The 22,153-nt window shown below is 36.9% G+C and overlaps 1 protein-coding gene across 2 annotated transcripts in view; it reads right to left on the bottom strand.

The window, feature by feature from the left end:
• LOC120517480 (ribonuclease ZC3H12A) overlaps positions 1-17,403 on the bottom strand; it is a 38,215-nt gene extending 20,812 nt beyond the window's left edge. Inside the window, exons 1-2 of one of the 2 annotated variants that reach the window (XM_039739824.1) lie at positions 17,364-17,403; positions 387-1,020 (exon numbers count right to left, since the gene is read on the bottom strand). In XM_039739824.1, the coding sequence (XP_039595758.1) occupies positions 387-979 (593 nt within the window). In that variant the 5' untranslated portion in view covers positions 980-1,020; positions 17,364-17,403. Of the gene's footprint in view, positions 1-386; positions 1,021-13,394; positions 13,518-17,363 lie in introns of those variants that run through there. The other variant, XM_039739825.1, reaches the window with a different exon arrangement.
• Positions 17,404-22,153: the final 4,750 nt, after the last annotated feature.

The raw sequence follows: 22,153 nt of genomic DNA, 5'->3' as shown, positions 1-22,153 counted from the left end.
GTCTAGAGGGCTCTAATAATGTTAAAAAAACGTATTTAGAAGGTCATAAACAGGTTTTCTATACTCTAACTGCGAAAATATTCGATTTATAAATAAAGAATCCTACTTCGCGAAAATTCATTTATCACGGTAGAGTCTGGAACGGATTAACCGTGATAAACGAGGGTTCACTGTACCGAGTTGTTGCCAATTCAAACATAAGCATAACAAGACATTTTTGAAAACAAGCAGGTTTAACAGGAGGACTAAAATATCTCTCCCACTTAATACAGAACAGCTTTGAAACTATACTAAAAAACCTATATGAAAGTGCATTCTTAATGGAACAAACTGTCAAGTATATTATGAATATGGATTAAAAACAGTCTTAAAACAGTTATATTCACCTCATGGCAACATTACTCCCATCAATAACGATAGGTCTGAGATTCTCTGTAACTTCCTGTTCTTCTTCTTGAGGTGGTGGTGTGCATGGATGGCTGGAAGAATTCCTGGTTGAACCACCTCCTCTACCAACCAGTACAGGGCCTGATAATTTTGAGGGGCTGCCTTCTTTTTCGGAAGTTGTTGTCCCATATCTCACCAGTTCCCCTAACACGGTGTTAGTGTCTGCATTCAACCCAAGTTTATAAAGCACTGCCCGGACTTCATTAGGGGAATAGCCAAGTTTGCGGAAAAAATCAACCTGCATTTGCACCTCAGTACCATCAATGTCTTCTACATCTCCTTGTTTCTCATTTTGGTTACTGCTGGTGTAGTCCTTACACATTGTATTAGCTTGATTGTGAGATGACTCAAAAGTGGGAAGGCTCTTCATACTGAGAGATGCATCTTCACTAAAATAGGTTTCTCTAAGAGTTGAATTCCAGGAGGAAAGGCAAATCTCCGTGGAATCCATGGTCCTAGCTGGAGGTTTTCCAGTCCAGCTGGAAAAATCCACAGAGGGATTTGGTTTATGATGAATACTGTTTAGATTCATTGTTTCTTCTTCTCAAGTGGATACATCTTTCTCACAACCCTCTACAAGAAAATAAAATTATCAGAATTTCAGTTTTGAAAATAATCATAGTAATTAGACCATTTTGTACTTGTAATATTTTTTCTTCTAAAATCATATAATTATATTTGTGATTAAACTGTCATAGATTAAATAGTAAAAACAGAATTTCATGTATAATAGATGAATATATAACTGAGGTTTCTTGTTTCATTAAAAATAAAAATAGTTCAATACAAAAACTACATTTCTTACATTATATCATTTTTAAAAATTAGTACAATAGCAGTAATTATAATAAAATCATCCCACTGGATATACACAAAGTAGAAATTAGACTTTCATATTTTATTCCAAATGTATTTTATCCAGTTACATTTAGTACATATTTCAGCATGATTTCTGAAACACATTCATTCCCGTGTTCTTTCTGAAAAGCAACTGATTCTTGAAACTGTACAAACAGTTAATTTGCATAGATTTACATATATATGAACTGCTGAAACACACCTACAGGTTTTTTGTTTCAAGCTCATATTTAACAGAAGTAATTTTATTTTTAGAGAGGGCATAGTATCTCTTTATTATAAAAAAAATATTGGGAGAGAAAGAATAGGGAGGCGAGACATGATGTTCACGTGAAGATCACAGAAGACATTTAAAAGACCCACGAGAGAAAAGAGAATGGCCACGAGGAGTCTCGTGGGGACCTTAAACATGAGACTTTGTGCCAAGAGATTGACCCAGGACCATCTTGTGGGGACATAGAACATGAGATTCTTGCAACACATGCCCAACTTACAATCAATATCAAATAAGCCAAGAGGCAGCAAAACATTCAGTCATCTAAAGGATTTGAGCACACTCAGATCCAGGGCTCTCAGCTTATATAAAGCATATAAGCACAATACATTATAGATGAAACGTCGACGACTAAGCGAAGAAGAAAGAGCAGCACAAAGAAAAGAGACTCAAAATCATTGGAGAGAAAAAAATGCAAAAAAGAAAAAGAATAATTCATCCATCCATTATTCAACCCACTATATCCTAACTACAGGGTCACGGGGGTCTACTGGAGCCAATCCCAGCCAACACAGGGCACAAGGCAGGAAACAAACCCTGGGCAGGGTGTCAGCCCACTGCAGAGAAAAAGAATAATCTAGATGCAAATTCAGAAAATAAGGAAAGCAATTATCAAGTAAGTATCAAGTAATTATACAAGTGGAATTGAAAAAAAGCACATCCAATCCTGCTCAGAATTAAAAGCCAAAGTAGAACTTCATAAAGACGTTCAAAAACGTTGACGCTATACACATGCAGAGCAGGTTAGAGATTATGAAAACAGTGGAATTCGAAAGGGTCAAAAAAAAAAAGTTGGTGCGATACAAATACAGAGAAAGTTAAATAATCATAAGTAAAATAATCACCACGGACCAGGTGTCATTGAAAAAAAAAGCAGGACAAAGTGAGGTCAGAAATAAAAGACAGAGTCCAAAAAAAAGTAAAACGTCATAAAGAAGTTAAAAAACAAGGGGGCCAAACACATGCATAGCAGGTTAGAGATAATGAAAACAGTGGGATTTAAAAGACTCAAAAAAAAACCTAGGAGCGATACACATGCAGAGCAAAATACAGAATATGAAAGCAGAGAAAAAATGAAAGTGTCAAAAAAAAAAGAAGTAAAGATCGCAATAGTGCAAACAAAGAAATTATTACTCAGAGAAATAACGAAAAGGCGAATAGAGATCAAATACATGGGCATAGTTGATATGTCATAAGTATCTAAATATTGTAAGGCTTTGAAGTTTAAGTCAGAGAATTTCAAAAACTGGGTTTACCTCACATCCATTTATTGGTTACTTTGCAAAACAAATTATTAACTGCTGAAGATGTAGATTGTTTTGTCTGTGCTGAAATTCCAAACAGAGAAACCTATCCTGAATTATGGTACAAAGTCATTAAACACATTTCTCACTGACCTAATTTAAAAGATTCAACATATTGGGACTTGAAAGATTCCAAATATTGTTTTTAACGAAGTTCTGAAATAAAACTGAAACTAATGAAATAGTGAAGCGAGCAGGGGGTGAAGCCCCCTAGTTTTCTAAATTAAACAAAAAGCAGAATAGTTCTTAGTGGAATACTCTATCCAAAAAAATATTTTTTAATATGTAATTTATCCCCACGTGGTTTGTAGTGATGACTAAGAAAAAAAATTTAATGCCATACATTTTGAAGGAGATTGAAGATAACCTTTCTGATAGACTATGCATCTATGCTGACCCATGCTGGACCATGTCATGTCACTGGTTTCTCATAACCCAGATAGCAGGACATCCAGTCTTATGCTCACAATGTGTAAAATGCATGCATTTTTGCTAGAATATTAAATACTGTGGAATGCATGCAGAAGAAACACATTCATATGGGATTGAGCTTTTCAATTGAAGATCTGTCTCTCCTCTTCATGTACTGGACAATTCTATTTTCAGTTCAAAAGCATGTTCTTGTATGAACCTGTTTCCTCTGTGTACACCATTGTTCCGATTTAAAAATTTAATAAAATATGTGTGAGCTTTACACATTGTGAACATATGACTGAGTGAATTGACATGCAAATTTTGCAATACAAGTAATCTTCTCAAGGGAGTCTAGGCTCAGTCCTGTGATGTAGGTGGCCTTTGTTAGCAGATGAGATAGTTATGCCACAAGCAGATCAAAAAGAACTGCTCTGAAAGAAAAGCCTTTTGTAGACCTTCTTGAATACTATGTCTGTGTTGACAACCCAGTCTTTCTGTTAAGGTGAAAACCAAACTATTGTCACCTCCAGCTTATCCCTATTCTGGTGACTGATATCTGTGGCTTTTGGAATTCTGGAAGTTGAATACCATCCCCTTTGCCTTGGTAATATTAAGTAGAAGGTGGCTCTCACGACTCATCACAAAGTCCAAAACTTTTCTATACTCCTTATTTCCTCCATTGATGCAGCTTACAAGATCATCTAAGAACTTCTCTAATTTCCATAAATTGGAACTGTGCCTAAGTTAGTTGTGTGCAGGGTGAAGAGAAAGGGTAACAGGACCACTGGGTGTTCCTGACCCAAATTTCTGAAACTCATCATAAGCGGAAATCCTGCCAACAGCACATTCAGTTTGAAATTAATTGATTAGAAGAATGTGAATATTTAGATGAAGCAGTATGATCAAAACAGAAAATATTGATATGACATTAAGTGCTTGCTTCTGGATAAAAGTTTTGCATTCATAGAAAACAAATTGCCAATTCAAATAAGACTAACTGGAAAAAGTGTGCAATTTGGGCCACAATGAATTCTCAATTCCTAATCACATTGAAGCATGAAAGGAGGTGGGTGAAATTCCGATTGCATCGATGTGTGTAGTTTCATTTCATGAAATCTACTAAATGATTGTTTTGCCACACCTGTAAAAGCAAGAGTCGAAGGAATGGGAGTTGAGAGTTCAGAGGAAAGCTGAAGTTTACTTCAAATACTGAAAAAAAATCACAAGCTGCTAGTACTGTATTGTTTTAAAGTTTGCATAACTCTAGTTTACTGTAAATAAAAATAAACTTTACAATGGAATTTGGAAAAGAGTTTGATACAGTAAAAATAAAAACAGTAAAAATAATTCCATATAATTATAGTGACCAAATTTTCCCAAAACCGATTTGGGAGTCAATGTTATTTTGTTGACTGAATTTTAACGATTTATTCTAATAATTGCAAATTTTTTTCATAGATATAATTCCTCTACATCTTTATTTAAATTAACTACTGTACTGTATCTTTCATTCATATTAACAATATTTACATGTAAGATAAAGATAACTCAGCAGGTATAGGACATACAGTAGGTGACCACTTAAATATTAGAGGCTGTTTTATTACTGCAAGGTAGGCAACACTTCACATACAAAGACACACACACACACACACACACACACGCACACCACTTAACACATACTCAAGTTCAAAACCAATCTAAAATGTCACAGCATTACTGTCAATTTATAAAAAGAGAATTTTGATGTTTTCTGTCTTAATTGGAGATGCTGGGTTGGTTATTCCTAGTCTCAGGCTTATATACTCCACTTTGTTGCAAGTGTACACTACTAAAGTTAAGTTTTTCCTGACATGAGGTTTACATCCAAAGAACACCTGATTGGTCAGGACCTCTGTCTGTCTTGAGAAAAAATAATGTAATTGAAGATTAAATGTTGCACACCTATGTGTAGCCTACTAATCAAAAAATGTACAAGTGCTAGTCACAAAATTAAACACTTTAAATTGAGTAAACACAACAACCTCTTCCGATCGCTTATACATATTTGATATAATACTTTAATAGTATATGCATATACTGCATATCTCTCTCTACAAAACGTTCCTTTCATATCAATTTTTTGAGATTCTGAATCTTCTAAGAGGTGAGTGTATTCAACAGGTTAAAACCACACTCAGAAGGTTTGCTAATTGTTAAATTGTGCAAGCATATTCATTTATGACTGGCAAATAAAGCAATGTCTGTGCTATGTGTTTGCCTAAAATAACAGCGTCACTATCTTCTTTAAACATTACTTCTAGAAGACACGTACTATCAATTTTCTCTACAATAAATATCAATGTGGTTACAGCTGCCAAGGTTTGGACCACCACCAAGACTACTGATCAGTGTAATTTTTGTATTTAATGAGATTGTTTACTGCCACATCCCCTTCAGGAGCCTCCATCTGTGCTTACAACTTATTTTGATGTGTAATGAGCGTGTGCTTAAATGATCTCCATGACAGATATGAAAAATAAACAATGAAATATAAATCATTTGTTGCATTTCTATTTTTTAACTTAAAAGTTGAATTGCTGCAGTCTATTACAGAATTTTGTTTGTGTAATATTTTGGTTCTACAGTCAATGGCTGGATTACTATTTTTTAATGCATCACAGTTCAAGACTGTCACATTGGTATCCCTGTTCTTTCTCTAGTATTCAGTTCTGACAGCATTAGAGTGAAATGGCTTTTAGTGACTGTCTTTGGTTTTATTTTGGAACTGTTGCATGTTTTAGATATTAGCACACACAGTAGGTCCTACACTGGAATTAGATCAAATCTATATTAAGATAAACATCACATTTTATTATACTGTTCATAGAGTACTTTGGAATAGGGCTGAAACTAATGATTATTTTGGTAGACTAATCATTCAATTTTTTTTTGAATAGTTGATTAGTCACGATTATTTCATGCCTGACTATTTTGATGCCTGCGACCTGTGGTTTCACATCCTGTTCTGGGCTCTAGTGTGTGTCTTGCCTCATCTGCTCACGTCTGTCCACCTGTGAATGTCACCTTGATGTCTCTGCATTAACACGATTAAAATGAATAATAATCAAATTAAAACAACAACCAGTGAAACATATGAATTTGAAAATAATCAGATGTTTTTATATTAACGTGACCATCACAATAAAAATGAAATACATTAAACAATACAAACTAAAGTCCACGTAGTCTTTAAACAAAAAAAATGCATTTAATTTAACCAAAAAATACATCGTTAAAACAGAATTTTTTTTCATATTTTAGTAATAATTGACAAAATGTGGACATAAACTACATAATGTGTAAAGCCTGAAGTGCAAAGATCAAATAAAACACTTTCACAAAACGTTCAAGGATGATACAATAGCTTCCGTGGCGCAGCGGTAGGAATTGCTGACTTATAATCAAGAACCCCCGGTTTGATCCTGACTGCCTCGAATATCTGCCGTTTTGAATAATGAGTTGATCTTATTGTTATTATACAATAAACACATACATTTGATTTGCATCTGTAACAGCCACTGTAAATGTATAGTACTTGTAAAATAATTTTTTCACTTTTATTCTCTCAGTCACGATCACGATACATACTACCTACCCCCAGGAATTTGACACTTACTTTTTATCTGAAACTGGGAATAACTGTAGATGTGAGTGGTGTTTTGAGACAATCGAACTGGAAATTCTTTGATCTGGATGGATAAAAGCTAACACACAAATGCTGGCGAATCTGCCTTATTCGTATCTCATTGTCACTTGATTTTTTTTATTCAGTTTTATTGAGTGTTCCTGCTTACGCTAAATTAGTATGCGCCTTATGGCCGTGATGTCAAAGCCGCACTGACTAAAAAACAGAGACATAGGTATATATGATAGTTGGAATTATTCATTTTATGACCTTATAGTACATTTTGGAAAACATTGTGGCACGGATGTAACATTATTCATATTATTCATATTCATTTGCGTACCTTCTTGCGGTTGTAATCAGTAACCGTGTTTTTTTTCCCCCCGACCTTGCCCAGTCTGCACAGGACTCCAGGACATGCAGAGGAAAGAATGTTCCTCTGCAAGGTGAGCCATGAACGCTCTTCTTTTCTCAGTGGACCCTGTACATGCCTTGCACAGTACATGTGCTTTGATCACTGAGTGTGTTAGGGCTCGTTTATACTTCACGCTCAGAAAGAGTACGCACCCGCATCATGGCTACCACACATTCCCAGCGTTTATTTGACGCGTCCTCTGAGCAGGTCCTCAGAAATAAACGTGACGCATGAGCAGGTTGCAGTACCAGCAAAAAGTCGGGGGGCGCAGTGTGTTAAAAGTCGGAAGATGACGTCAGAGTCTCTGTTTACTATCCACATGTGACAGAAAGCCTCTATGCGATTCCTATGGAATCGATGTGCGCACTTCAATGTTTGATGAATGGTTCGATGTGGTGAAGCAAAAGCCGGACATACAGATGCATTCGTGATGATTTCATATTCAAGCGTTGCACATTCCCAATCGTAATGACACGATACATTTTAAAAGTCTCACATACCATCTTTTTTTTTTTTTGCAACTTCACAACAGCAACATAATATACAGCTCTATATTTGAGCCACTGAGAAAAAAAATTAAGGACATGGTGAAAATGTGTATTTTGTGATTAAAGTGGACATTTCGACTTTAATCTCGAAATGTCCACTTTAACCTCGTAGTTTACTTTATCATTAAAGCAGACCATCGTAAATGTCATCCCAGTTTTTAATCACTACGGCAAGCAGCAATAGATCACCACACAGAACACATTAAATGTATGATATTCCACCTCTCTGCACATTTAGAATCTTTAGATTTATACTTGATATCACTTTCATAATGAAATGCATTAAAGTATGTATGTTACATTTTATAGATAAATTGTTAATTTCATTTAAATAATGAATACTGTTAATAATTACACACATGGGGGTGACACAGTGGTGGAGTGGTAGCACTGCTGTCTCACAGGGAGTCATGTCACTGGTATTCCCAGCTTGGATTCCACACTGTGCTCTGGTTTCCTTCCAAAGATATGCAGATTTGCGGATCTGGTGCCGCTAAAATGACACTAGTGTATGTGAGTGCTTGTATTCACCTTGGGATGAGCTGAGGCCCCGTCCAGGGATTGTTTCTGCCTCATGCCCAATGCTTGCTGGAATGGACACTTTCCTGGATTGATGAATTTAATCATTAAACATCCTTTTCAGAGATATTGCGGAAAGATGTCATTAGAATTTAATGGGTGTTCCAGGCAATTCACAACATAGAGGAGCCGAACCTGTTCTCACTGTGATAATATCTCGCACTGCCACCTGCTGGATTCCTCCAAATTTACATAAAGTATGCGCGCAAGTATAAACAGTAAAACGCTTGCGTAGCAGGAGCTTTCACTGCAACATGCATCGCGTGAAGTATAAACCCAGCCTTATAGCAAAAGCAACCGGCCACCTGCGTGCTCCTGCTAGCACTGAATAAGCTCATGCCTTTTGGTGTCAGCGCATAGCACCGGGGAAAAAAAAGAAAGACAAATATATGTGATTTTGAAGGAATCATTGCATGACTTCAATAGTACCAATCAGAAAACATCATCGCACTAATGCAATATTATTTGAAAATGAACAGATCGGATGTAAATTTGTTACTTGTAAAAGTTAGCCTTTTTCACTTTTATTTTCTCAGTCTCATTCACGCTCTCCCTCTTCTCCTGGGGCCTCATGTATAAACGGTGTGTACGCACAGAAATGTTGCGTAAGAATGTTTCCACACTCAAATCACGATGTATAAAACCTAAACTTGGCGTAAAGCCACGCACTTTTCAACAATACCTCATACCCTGTCGTACGTAAGTTCTCCGCTCAGTTTTGCAGACTGGCGGCACCCAGCGTCAAAGCAATGCTACTGTTCCCGTGTGGTTTATCTTTCTGTTTCAGATCCACATTATTAATGCGGCTTTATAAATACACTGAAATTAAGCGCATATTGTTTATTAGTTTAATGCATGTGATTGTAATTAACCTGTAACAATATAATGGTCCACAGAATGGTCAAACTATTCTAAATACCACAGCTGCTTTAGCGTTGTTACTCTCACTGCACCTTCTTCTTCTTCTTTCAGCTGCTCCCGTTAGGGGTTGCCATAGCAGATCATCTTTTTCCATATTACTCTCACTGTACCTCTCGGAGCAGCTGATCGGAAAGAGAATTATCGGTATACAGCATTAAGCACACGCTGCCTCAGCCTTGCTGTCTATTGAACTGCTTCTCACATGGCAAATGCTTTAAAACCTTTACTGTATGGACCTCGCGGTTCAGAAAGAGTTTCATCCCAAGAGCTCTAAAGGTAATCAGTCTGTCAACTGCTCTTTGTAGACCTGTTTGTACTTATAAGTACAATCACCTCCATGTAAACTTGCGATACAGTTATAATATTGCACAACTTGAGCCACTTTATAAAGCGCGTATTTACATATGATGACGATATCATTTTTAAGATGAAATGCAGCAAAATATGTTTATTATACAAATAAAACTTTAACTTTATTTAAATAATCTATATTGTTAATGATTAAAGGACACAGTGTCGCTACGCTAGCAAGGATCTGGCGCTCTGCTCACTGATTGTTCCTGCATGCCTCGCACTGTATGCTTCACTGGGACTGGCGTGAAGGGCAGAATAATTAAACATGTACTACGAAGATATTTCAATGTTCCTTAAAAGTTTTGAAGAATCGCCATTATAAGCTTACAGATGGCTTAATGTCTATTACAGAGCTAATTGTGTGGCGATTGGGTATTTGGAGAAAGAAAAGGAAGGACAGGAATTAGAGGTTAGTACGTTTGAAAGAGACAGTACTGCTGCAACAAATTATTTTATCTAAGATTGCGCACAATCACTGCGCCACCGTGTTCCATTGTTTAATAACATGCTTTAACTCCTGTCATCATGAAAATAATATCACGTATACATCTCAGTATTTTAGTTATTCAGAAAGCTGTAATATCATGAATGTAATGGATTCTGGATTCGGATGTAGAGAAAGCCGGTTTAAGAAGCACAAAGTGATTCACACACATAGAGCACATAGAACATTAAATACAAAACAAAGCATTTAACATACTACTTTAGTTACAATGGGATTTGAGAAACTAGTGAATTAAAAGATTTTAAGATGAAGTTTATGATGTTCTACTTTAATGACCAAATAAACTACGTGATTAAAGTGTAAATGTTGAGATCAAAGTTGACATTTCCTGCTTTTTCCCCACTGTGTGCCTTTTTTTTCCTCTGTACTCTAATAAGCTTTCATATGACACTCAGACGGTGGGCTACGACACAACTTTTCACGGCGACTTTGATATGTGACTCTTTTTTTATTTTGGGCATTGTGCGACTTTGTTAACTTGAGCTTTCGAGTTTCTCTGACATGCTATGTCACTCAGTCAGCTTCCTTTTCTTGTTTATACCACTGTTTAAACTAACAAATATTACATTTTTCCTTGCATCCACTTGATATTGCGCTGAAATTGATCTATTTTTCCTTGCAGTTTTGCCATTGTCTTTTCACAGAACCTTGAGCAAACAGGCTTTTAATAATGATTTACATTTCAAAGAGGCGTAATTCTGGGAGGAGTTGGGGCGGGACAGCAGACGCGTGCACGTGCGTTACTTTTCACGCTGATTGGGATTTATGCAGCAGAAGAACTTGGAAGTTTGCGTACGCACTGATTCCTGCATCTGGATTTTTCTGTGTGTACGCACATTCCCGCTTTTGTGCTTACGCCATGTTATAGTGTGAGTTCTATGCACGGCGTTATACATGAGGCCCCTGATCTGAACCTAACTAACTAACTAAAAGCGTCAGCATAAACTCTCAAGAGACGGCGGCATCACAGCTCCAGGATGCTTGTGTTTCAGATGCTCATGCATTGTGGTGGTGCTGCCGTGGAAAAGAAAGCTCCGCTTTGCATAATCTGCATTCTACTTTTTTTTCCTTTATGGTGAAGTGCTCCCACACTTTAGAAAGTTCCTGTCTCAATTTTTTTCCATCTCCTTCCCCCTCTTCTATCTGACTCACCATTGCAACCACGTTTATTTTCCTCTACATTCTTCTTCTCCTCGAACATTCTTTCTTCGTTGGTAGGACTATGTGCAGTCTTGACAAACAATAACAAACTATACTGCCCCCCGATGTTCACGTAGTGCATTGCAGCCTCTATTGAAGGTTCTGTTTATGATACATCGACAATAAAAAATCTGCGTCGACGATTTTCTGTAGTCGACATCGTCGATTACGTCAACTAATCATTGCAATCCTACTTTGGAATGATGTTTGTCATGAATGGTATTATACAACATTTAAGCTGTCATTTTTACATCATGCATTTTTGTTTGTGCCAGGTTATATGTTGAATGTGTTAGAGAATTCCAAACTCTCAGTTTAATTTTAGAAAATGAACACCACATTAAATGGCACCAGTTGGTACTATTAATGCCTTGTCGCTCCTCTGTTCTAGGTTCAAATCCTAGCTTCCACGCATTTTCTATGAAATGTAATCAGACATCTGTCTGTGCAAGCCATGAACAAGGCAATGAGATGTGTTAACTGCATGCAGCAAGTGTTTTCATACAGAAAGGTCTGATATTTGAATAAAACTGCTAGTGTACAGTAACCTAATTCTAGAATAGCAGTATCTAACAAATTATGACTTGTAGCATTTGAGCATGGAGGTAACATATACTGCAAGATAAATTCTTGCAGTGTTAGCAAGACAAAAGGAGCAGTGAAATTAGTAACAAAAGAAAGTCCATATTATAGATAACACATTTATTTATATTAGGAGAGTTCCCCTAGTTGTGACCAACAGCGATATGCAATCCCCTTCCTTGATGAATGTCAATGTGACAAACTGCCTACATCGTTCCGACTGAAAACAATTAAATTGTGGGTTTAAATTATACTACAGACTCACTATGTAACACTGAAGAAGTCTCTTATCCTGCCCATGCACCACCTATTGAAATGTAAAAAGAATTACCATCCACTGACAAAAAAATGGCACTGCAAATCAAATAAGAATCACATCTATGATGGAAACTGATTGCCCACAAATTAACTATGAATGAAAAGAAAGTTAAAAATATGTGGTTAAGCCCTGAGCAAAACTGACAGCCTTATTTCTAACTCTAAGAAACCCTAATGAAACATTGACATTTACTGTTTTTTTCATAATTCATAAGACACTTTTTCAAATCCATATCCATTTATTTTCTGAATTTGCTCATACAACTCAAAACCATGGGGTATATGATTCCTTGCTATATAAGATAATTATCAATAACCAAGAACAACCTGCGTTATAACAGATCTGCCTCAACGTGTTTTTGGAATGCACCCCTCATTTACAAATCATTCAGTGACAGCCATGTAAAAATTAATTGTATGGGGTCTGTAGCAGAACAATACTTTGTTGGGTATCTTTGTACCAGCAAGTAACAAATGAAAGACACAGTCAAAACAAATAAAGATTTATGACTGCCAGGACAGTCTAAAACAATACAATGCATACAGACACACTCGATACATTTGCTCAACATGTAATTTGTCTTTGGAACACATGCCAAATTACAAGACTTGAATTTCACAAAGCAGCTGGCAGGTGACATAGTGGTGCAGTGGTTAGCACATATGCCTCACAGCTCCTGGTATCTGTCGGAATGAAGTGTACACATCCTTTCCACATTCTCTTGGGTTTTTTTCTTGGTACTCCAGTTTATCTTATTCCTAAAAATGTGTATGTTAAAATGAATGGCATTATAAAAACAGACTCTGACGCAGTGTCTGTGAAGGACGGACATCTCAACATTTCATCTAGGCTGGTTTTTGCAACATACTTGATGCTCTCAGGACTGGCTCTACTACAGCGTAACCGTAAAGTGACTCTGCACAGACTTGGGATTTGGACTTATGGATGTAACAAACATTTGACCAGCACAGATTGTCCTCTTGGAAAATTAGGCAAATATGACATACCTTTTTCAGCAAACTCACTGTAAATAGTGGAACAACTTTGATATCGAGCCCAATTTGTAAGTATAGTGATTCCCTGCCTATCGCGGAAGTTACATTCCAGGTCCATCAGCAATAGGTGAAAATCTGCAGTATAGAAAGACCATATAAAGAAACATTTTTTTATAGTTTAAGCTTTAAAATACCCCTCCTATGCGCTTTAAACACATGTAAACTTATTAAAACACACTTTGTAAACACATATGATATGTGGATGTCGGGCTAATAATAATAATAATAATAATAATGTAGCGTACCATTGATTTATTCAGGCCGTAATAGCGAGCGACATCCACTAACACTTTCCTTCCCGAAGCATATCCAGGAGTTTTACCTTCTCCTGAATGGTCAAGGTCTTCCTTTTTTTTTTTTACCGTGTCCTGTTCGGCTGTGAAGCAATCAGAATTGATGTCTGAATGCTGGCGACTAGCCTTACAGTTTTTCTCTCAGGTGGAGCATTACAGCTTCTGCTAACATCACGCCTGATACCAAAACTTTATTACAAATATTTTCAGATGTTTTTAAGATTCGAACCGGACACGGAGACAAAAGTGAAAGAAAAAGAAGAGAGAAAAGGAAGAGATGGAGGTAAAGGGGGAAGGGGGGGTTTTCGTATAGAATAAACAATAAATGAACCAGAATCCGCTTCTAGACCTGCAGAAAGAGGGGGCCACAAAAAAGAAAAAAAAACAACCACAAGACAAAAACATTGCTGCATCAGCTACATGAAGATATATAAAAGTAAAAATGTTTGCTGACAATCACACAGTAATAATTATTAAGGCATTTAGGGCCAACTACAGCCTTAGGTCATGTGCTGAAGAAGTCCAAGTCATACTTATGAAAGCACCTGTGTGCGTACGCACGCTTGTATGTGTAAGGTTTCTCTATAGGAGCGTCCAATAGTGAGTGTGAAGGGCCACAGACCTGCCCCCAAAAACGTGCGGAAGATGGAGGGAGTTCCAAGCCCAGAGATCCAGAGGTCACCCCAGAGCGCGGAGACCCCAGGTCTTCCTTTAGCGCTTAGGCTCACTACTAGCAGAAGGCTTAGAAGATGCAGGACACTTGGGAGCCATCATAGGGCTTAAAACAAAGTGAAAAGTTCAGAAAAAGTTTGCTCACAACAATCGGACGAAAAGCAAAGGTATGCAGAGAACTGAGATGCATTGGGGACCCATGCTCGCTGTTCTTGAGAGATTACACCATGTTAGCAGCAGCCAATCAGAGTCCAAGAGAATGAAAATCCCGCTCTGATTGGTTGAGTCTCTTCTTTCTGCCAATAACCGGCCTTGTAAGAAATCATCTGGGTACTGTAACGTGACACTCTGTCTACCCTAAAAAAAGAATCTACCATATAGCAGTGACGCAATAGCTGAATTGCTATATAGCGGAGTATCACTGCAGTAATAAGGTTAGATGGACTTTATTATCCAGAGGGACATTTGCTTGCCGATGGAAAGTCCAAAATATGATATTGTTAACACAGATAGAAGAAAATAAGCCAAGATACAAACAACTGACAACTACTGTTATCATATACGCACGCACAAGATTTCTACAAAGAAAAATAATTGCCATTAATTATAATAATTCAGAATTTAGCAGCATTCCTACAAGTAAAAATTAAAAATGGGTATAGCTTTGGGAAAAAATGAAATCTGGTTATAACCAACATGGAGCTACTGTATCTTAAAACCAATGCTAAAAGTTCTGATTTGCAGATTACATTTGCTTCACAAGGAATATCATTTTCAGGTTATTTTATATGCACAATCAGGTCAGATTCTTCTATGAGATAAGTGGACTGTATAATTGATAAAGCTCCTAGAGTGCTGTGACAAACTTTAAGCATTATAACAGATGATACCCAAGATAAACAAAATCTACAAGATAGTTTCACATAGACAGACTATTCAGCTTTCTGATCTCTGTGATATTATAAAAAGACATTTCAGTTTTACTTAAGATTTGAAGAAAAGGGGATTGAATTAAAGGAGTTAAGTCAGTGTGATCAACCACTGTGTGTCAAAATCTGGTAGCTCCAAATTTCCAAAATCCACACCAGATGCTTATGGATGTCAGCTGAAATATAAAATACAAAATTGAAAGCACTATCTCTCCTCAATTTTTGGTTTCATCTTATTGTTATTCATGTGGCCGGACTTTGTCATCTTATTTAAACAGTATACAAACCACTTTGTTGAATTATGATCCCCTCATCTGCAAACTATTTCCTGCATATATATTTGTTCAAGCACCAAATTAACATGTCATAATTGTCAAAGAATATATATATATACTACTGACAATGTTTTCATGTCTATAATAGATTAACAGATTAACAGAGCAACAGTAAATGACAAACTAGAGAAAGCTTCTAAAATGAATGACTGGTGGGGGTTATCATTGTGAACAGGGTAGCACCAGTTCTTGTGAACCAATAATGGACTGAATTAAGTGATCCAAAACAAAACAATGAATGGATGGAAATTCTTAATTTTGAAGGGGTCATGTGAATAAAAAAAAAATCTTGAATGATCTTAGAATTAGAAAAAGACACATCATGCTCTAGTTGACAAAGCTCTACAAACCCAAGAAGGTAAAATGATGCCCCAGGTGGTGTTCATTTGTAAAGATGCTATACATCATCTAAGCATCTCACCATATTTTAAAGCATGTTTGTGTAGTTTGGTGGCTAATAACTGAAGTAAAACCATAAGGGAAGTAAATTCAGGTTCCGGGTCTTGATCATGCAGCACTGGGCACTTCTATTGGGGTGTTATTTTCCCATCAAAACAAGTTTTGCTCCTGATAAAAAAACATTATTCTGCTTTACAAATGTCAAGACTATATAACATTTGCGTGTGTAAATATAAATTTTGTGTTATATAAAAAAGACACCTGGTCAAGTGGTAATTGTTTGGAGGTTTTCAAGGCTACTTTCAGAAAAGAGGCGCTAATATTGGAAAATAGGAAGGAACAATGTGTGTCAATGTGCGTCAGCCTACACAATTGACCCAGGGATTATCCCAGTTTTATTTACCACATTAACATTTCCGTCCCCTAGTCTCTGGGAAATGTAACAGTTACGTTGTAATGTTTGTTTCCTGGAGTACAAAGGTCTATGTGTGGTGATCTGCATGTACCAGCGTGTAATCGGTGCAGTCCAAACCGGCAATCGAATAAAATGTACGTCATGGTGACCATTTTTCAGCAAGAGCCACATTATACCGATAGCAGTCTTCAGCGTTGTTGTGAGTTGTGATATTTTAGCTGAATGCAGTCAAATTACCACTGCCAATCTACCTGAAGAGCTTCTTGATTTTCAAAAGCGAACGTAACGATACGTTTTTTTCTCATTTTGCTTTGGCTGTCAACTGTCACTGTAGACTCTTTGCCGTCTAAGAGTCTCTCTTTTTATCTGGAGGTGGGACAGAAAGGAGTGGCAAAGAGGTCCTGTGCTTGCGACAAACAGACAACTCCCAACTAAAATATTCCCTGCACGCTGACTTAAACGGCATTTCCTTGAAATGCCAACACCCAGCTATAATTGCACACGTTACAATCTTCCACGAATTTACTGCTCTGTCCATCTACTCACCACGGTCCACACAAATTGATACCGAGCATACTGGTAAACATACGCGCTACGAAAGGTGTATTTAAAAGTATAGAACAGGAGAGACAAGCTACATTTAGATTTAGAAACAACTGCGAACCGGAAACTCAAAAAAGTTTCCAGCTCGCTCAGTCTGTCATACTGTGACTATGAAAGTCACTGGCGACTGTCTGACGGACACAAGAGAGGCAAGCATTCGGACCTAACAACAAAGGGGCGGGTAAGCTGCTGATAACAACGGTTATTGTATTTTATACAAAAAAACAACTGAATGAATTAGATAGCAAAGCTGTAATCCAGGAGTGCACACTCACCATTTCCACATCCATGGCCTCTCGACTTCACATGACTGGCAGTCCCCGCAGCTGAAATTTTTATACCTGGAAAGTGACGTCACGAGGCAGGGTTGCCAAGAAGATCAAGGTACATATTACAGATGACTGTTTCTTCCTGGTTTGTAATTCCTTAGCACAGGGCAGTTTTTTTTTTCTTTTCTTTTTTGTTAATTCGTAATCATGCCAATTCAGTTACATTTTTCTCATTAAAAATCTGAATGCAATCGCTGTGTATTCAGAATCGTTGCTTAGCAGCACATTTCAAACAGCAATTGCAGTCACAGTCCTAATAAACAGTTTTTTGAAAAAGCAGCTTGAAAAGCACCTTGACTGAAAATAATCAATTCCTTGTCTCGATATTAACTTAAATTGATCAGACTGAATTACTACAATTGTCGCTTTTTATTAGAGACATGCTTTACAGTAGGCTATACTGTTTTGAACATTAATTTTAGGTGATAAAGGTTGAGCTCACAGTAAATCTAGTATCTTGAGAGTGTTTTATGATTAGGATAACGTCTCATTTTTATTGAAATGCTTTGAGTATCTGTACATGTGTGCACATGTGTTTGTTTTAATAATTGCTAACAAAGAAGATTTTGTGCACATAATTCTCATCCGAAAACGTATTCCAACAGCTTGTTACCAAAAACTGCAGCATGTATATTTTCGTCCCGAGGTCTGAGTACTAATAAACAGAAAGAGGGCACAGTAAGCAAGTAAGTGTTATTTATATGTTTTATAGTTGATATTTTTTTTTTATTCAGTGTTCATCAGTCCAGATATCTCTACTTAAATCTGGTTAATCCAATCCTATTCTAGCCCATTGGGCGCAAGGCAGGAACCAACCTTGGACTGCATGACAGTTCACTGCAAAGCATATTCATTCACATACCTATCCTCATTCCAGTTTTAAAAAGGTTGAATGAGGGTAGACACAGAAAGGGACTTCCATGTGCAAGAGAAACAGTGCTCAAATGCAGTCTGCTATGGCTGTGAAAAAGTATTCTTAACTACTGCGTTACCTTGTCATTTCTTTATTCAAAGATAATTGTAAATTTCTAAGCCCTGAAAAATAATTTTGAGATAACCACAAATGCACAGAATATGTAACATTATTAATTACTTATAAGTGCAACATGATCAGGCATATCATATGTATAAACATTATCATGACAATACAAATGAGATGAACTGTGTGCCAAATTACAATTACTCCATGTGTGGTATTATTTTAAAGTGCTCAGACAACGTGACTCCACAAAGGTGGTACCAGGCTTAGAGTTAAATAATATCAAACAAGTTAGAAAACCTACACGTGGTACAGCATTCAGGTGCGTTTGGGGGACTGGGTTAATTGATGTGAAAGGTGGAGAATTTTACATTTCTATAGTTACTTCAAAGAGTCATTTATTTTGTTTCTGTTTATAAAATATGCTTCTGATAATAGAATGCTACTTACATGTTTTAGAAGACTACATTAAAAATATGCATTTAACAGTACTTTACAATATCAGGTAGTTGCAAATGTAGCCCAAATAGGCTTGTGGCAGCTCAATAGCTTTCCTAGAGAGCAGGTTCCAATTTAAGTGATGTATAAAAAGCCATTGTTAGTTGTTGGTTGTGGATAGTCTATGAGTAATTGTAATTCAAATGTATTAAATATCTTTAAAGGACATACCTGAAAAAGAATTAAAATCTGTTTAAGCCTAAAGGTAAAGTTGTGGCTGCTTTGGACCGTGGTGGAGAGCAGGTCTGACCTTGCCAATAACTTATAGTGGTAGTGAAATATCAAATCATTAGAGTGTGCAGATGATGCTGCCCTGAGGTTGTTTTTAGTGTAATGTACTGTAAATATTGAATACATATTTGTTCCCTATGTTTACTTAGTGACGCTTACATATGTTTTTCTTTTTGGTTAACTTAGCTTTAGCAAGTGCAAGCATCTGGCCCGACATTTGAATGACTTGTATTGGACATTAGGAGTAAAAAAAGAGAAATATACAAAATATTTAAGCTGAAGTGACCTATCTCAAGGTAAATCTAAGAAAGTTAACTGATCCATAATTAGTGATTAGCAAAACAGGAAAGTTTTCATTTGAATACAGTTTTGTAAAAGTGACACTCACATTTTTTTCAAAGGAGATTTTGCACTTGCAAAAAGCGAATCTAACTAGTAAGAGGGGTTTTTTTGGGGTGAAAACCAAGGAATATTGCTTTGTAAAGCCTCGCTCACACTTCTGTGTTTAATGTTATTATTTTCTTTACTAAGCAATGCATGTAGTCTGTTCTACACCAGTGAAACCAATTCTTTTTATGCCTCTCATTCACATTACCATGGAGGAGTGCAGTGCATTTTTTAAAAATGTGACATGTGTCACACACGTGCGATTAGGAGGCAGCTAAAGGGCTTGAGTAACTGTAATACTATGCCAGACCAGGGGGTGGCGGAGTGTGCTGACTGTCTCTCTCAGTCTCTTGCAGACCATTCCTGGGAAATCCCATCAGGTTCCAGCACTTCCAGGTCTGGTGCCACCGATGACATCATTTCCAGTCCCGAAGACGGCACTTCCGGTTCCGGCATGGATGACAGAATTTCCTCTTCTAGCCCTTAAAACCGCCATCTTACCTCCACTTAATCAGTTCTGTTTTGGACTTTGTCTTGTAAACAACTCACTTTTTAAAACCTTTTGCAGCCAGGATCATATTATATGGGTGGTTGTCCCAAACCTTTATGACTGTCTGGAGTCAATTTGTTACACATGATGCATATATTTCATATGAAGACACACAATAACACATCATTATCCACATTACTGGGCTTTTCCCACCAGAAAATGCCACTACAAGCAATCTCCCCCCAGATGCTTTGTATAGCTGTCCTTTTCTGTTTCTTGATTCCCACAGAAGCAGTTGATGATATGCACTCTCCAAATGATGTGGGCTTCAGATTTCTTTTCTATCTCTGATGCATTTTTAGGATTGCAATCTCTGAAATTGTCATCAGAATTGGTAAAGTCGGGTTTATACTGCCAGAGCATGTTAGGTGGTTCAACAAAATGTACACACACGATAGTAAATGAATGCTGTGTTTTCTTTTTTCACTAGAGATCTTTATTTAAATACTAAATGATGCAAAATTAAGACAAGTATATTTTCCCAGACAGAACTAAACATTTTCTTGCATCAATGACACAAAATTCACTGGCATCAAAATGTAATTTTTTGTGACACAAGACACAAAGATTCACAGCTAATTGCATTTTGCATGAATCATATCCTTAATCACTATCTGTAATTGAAATCACACAGAATGTTTGCGTGTTTTAAGATAGACAAGTTAGAAAATGTAACTTTCAGGACAAATTTACTTGAGCAACAAATGTGCCAAATGTCAACGAAAATGGTTCACCGAGAGTTGAGTCATTTCACAGACAGGCTGGCATGGCAAAATACTAAAAAGGAGACTACATGTATGGTTAGATTTTGTTGTACTAGTTATTATTAGGACGTTATTTTACGGCTTTGTTGCAAAACTCAAGAGGTGTACCGTGAAGAGAAGATTGGATTTACCTTAGCAACTGCACTATCAGAAGATAAAATAAAAGTGGACCAAACAGGCCCCACTAATGCTTGGGATCTGGTGCCTGCTGCAACTGGAAGTAAGTGAAATGACTCTAAGAGGACTGTAGCATGTAGATATGATGAAAGGTTTCATTCAAGTCAGTCTGCTGCTTTCTGGATGTCATACTGTGGTCTAGCAGTCCTGCCATCTCAATGCTGACAGCCATGACATGATCTACTGGGTTCCTAAAAAAACTGTGTCAGGAAGAGGGTGCGATATAGCCAACTCCTCCAGATGTTGTTGACAACTGAAAGTAAGCTGTATAGAGACAATTACAATTCAAGACAAGTATGTTGACACCTTGGTGGTTATCAAATGAGTAAAAACAGTAAAAGAAAAAAAATACAAAATAGTTCATTCAACTCTTGAAAACTTTCAGAGTCTGCTTATGCACACATTCACACACAGTTTTTATAAATTTTGTTAATTTATGGTTGTTTCTGAGCTGGGTTTGAAGCACTTTGGGTTGGACAGCATGACAAATACCCAAAATACAAAAGCAAGTCTACATCACAGTTGCTGAAAAGAAGCAAAATTAAAGTCTTGGAGTGGCCAAGTCAAAGACCTAATCTAAACCCAATATGGATCCTGTGGCATAACCTGAAATGAGTGCTTGGAAATCTACCAATATCTATGAAGTAAAACAAGTTTACAATTCCTTTATGGTTATGTAACGGCTTGATTCTGAATTATCCTGTTTCAGACAATGGACTTGTGCCCTGCCCAGGGATTGTTCCTGCCAGGTGCACTATGCTTGATCGGATTGATTCCAGCTGCCCTGTAACCCTGCTCAGGATAAATCAGGTTCAGAAGATGGATGGTTGGATGCGTATGATTACAATTATTGTAGCTAAAGGTGGTACAATAAGTTATTAAATATTAGGGGGCAATTACTTTTTCACACTGTTCTAGTTAGTGTTGGATAACTTTGTTCACTTTTTAAACAATGTGTTATTGTTTTCCCTCAGATGTCTTTTATCTAATTTGAGGTTTTTGTTAAAGAGACAGCATGTAACACATTTGTATTAATTGAGGAGATAGTGACCATGGCCCTAAACTATATACAAAGGGTTGTTATTTTATTAGTTAATGAAACAATACCAAAACAGCAATGTTTTCATAGTTTTATATAAACTAATTTAGG

Source organism: Polypterus senegalus, chromosome 17 (genome assembly GCF_016835505.1).
Source record: "Polypterus senegalus isolate Bchr_013 chromosome 17, ASM1683550v1, whole genome shotgun sequence".
Classification (NCBI taxonomy): domain Eukaryota; kingdom Metazoa; phylum Chordata; class Cladistia; order Polypteriformes; family Polypteridae; genus Polypterus; species Polypterus senegalus.
This window is presented reverse-complemented; position numbering and strand designations above follow the sequence as displayed.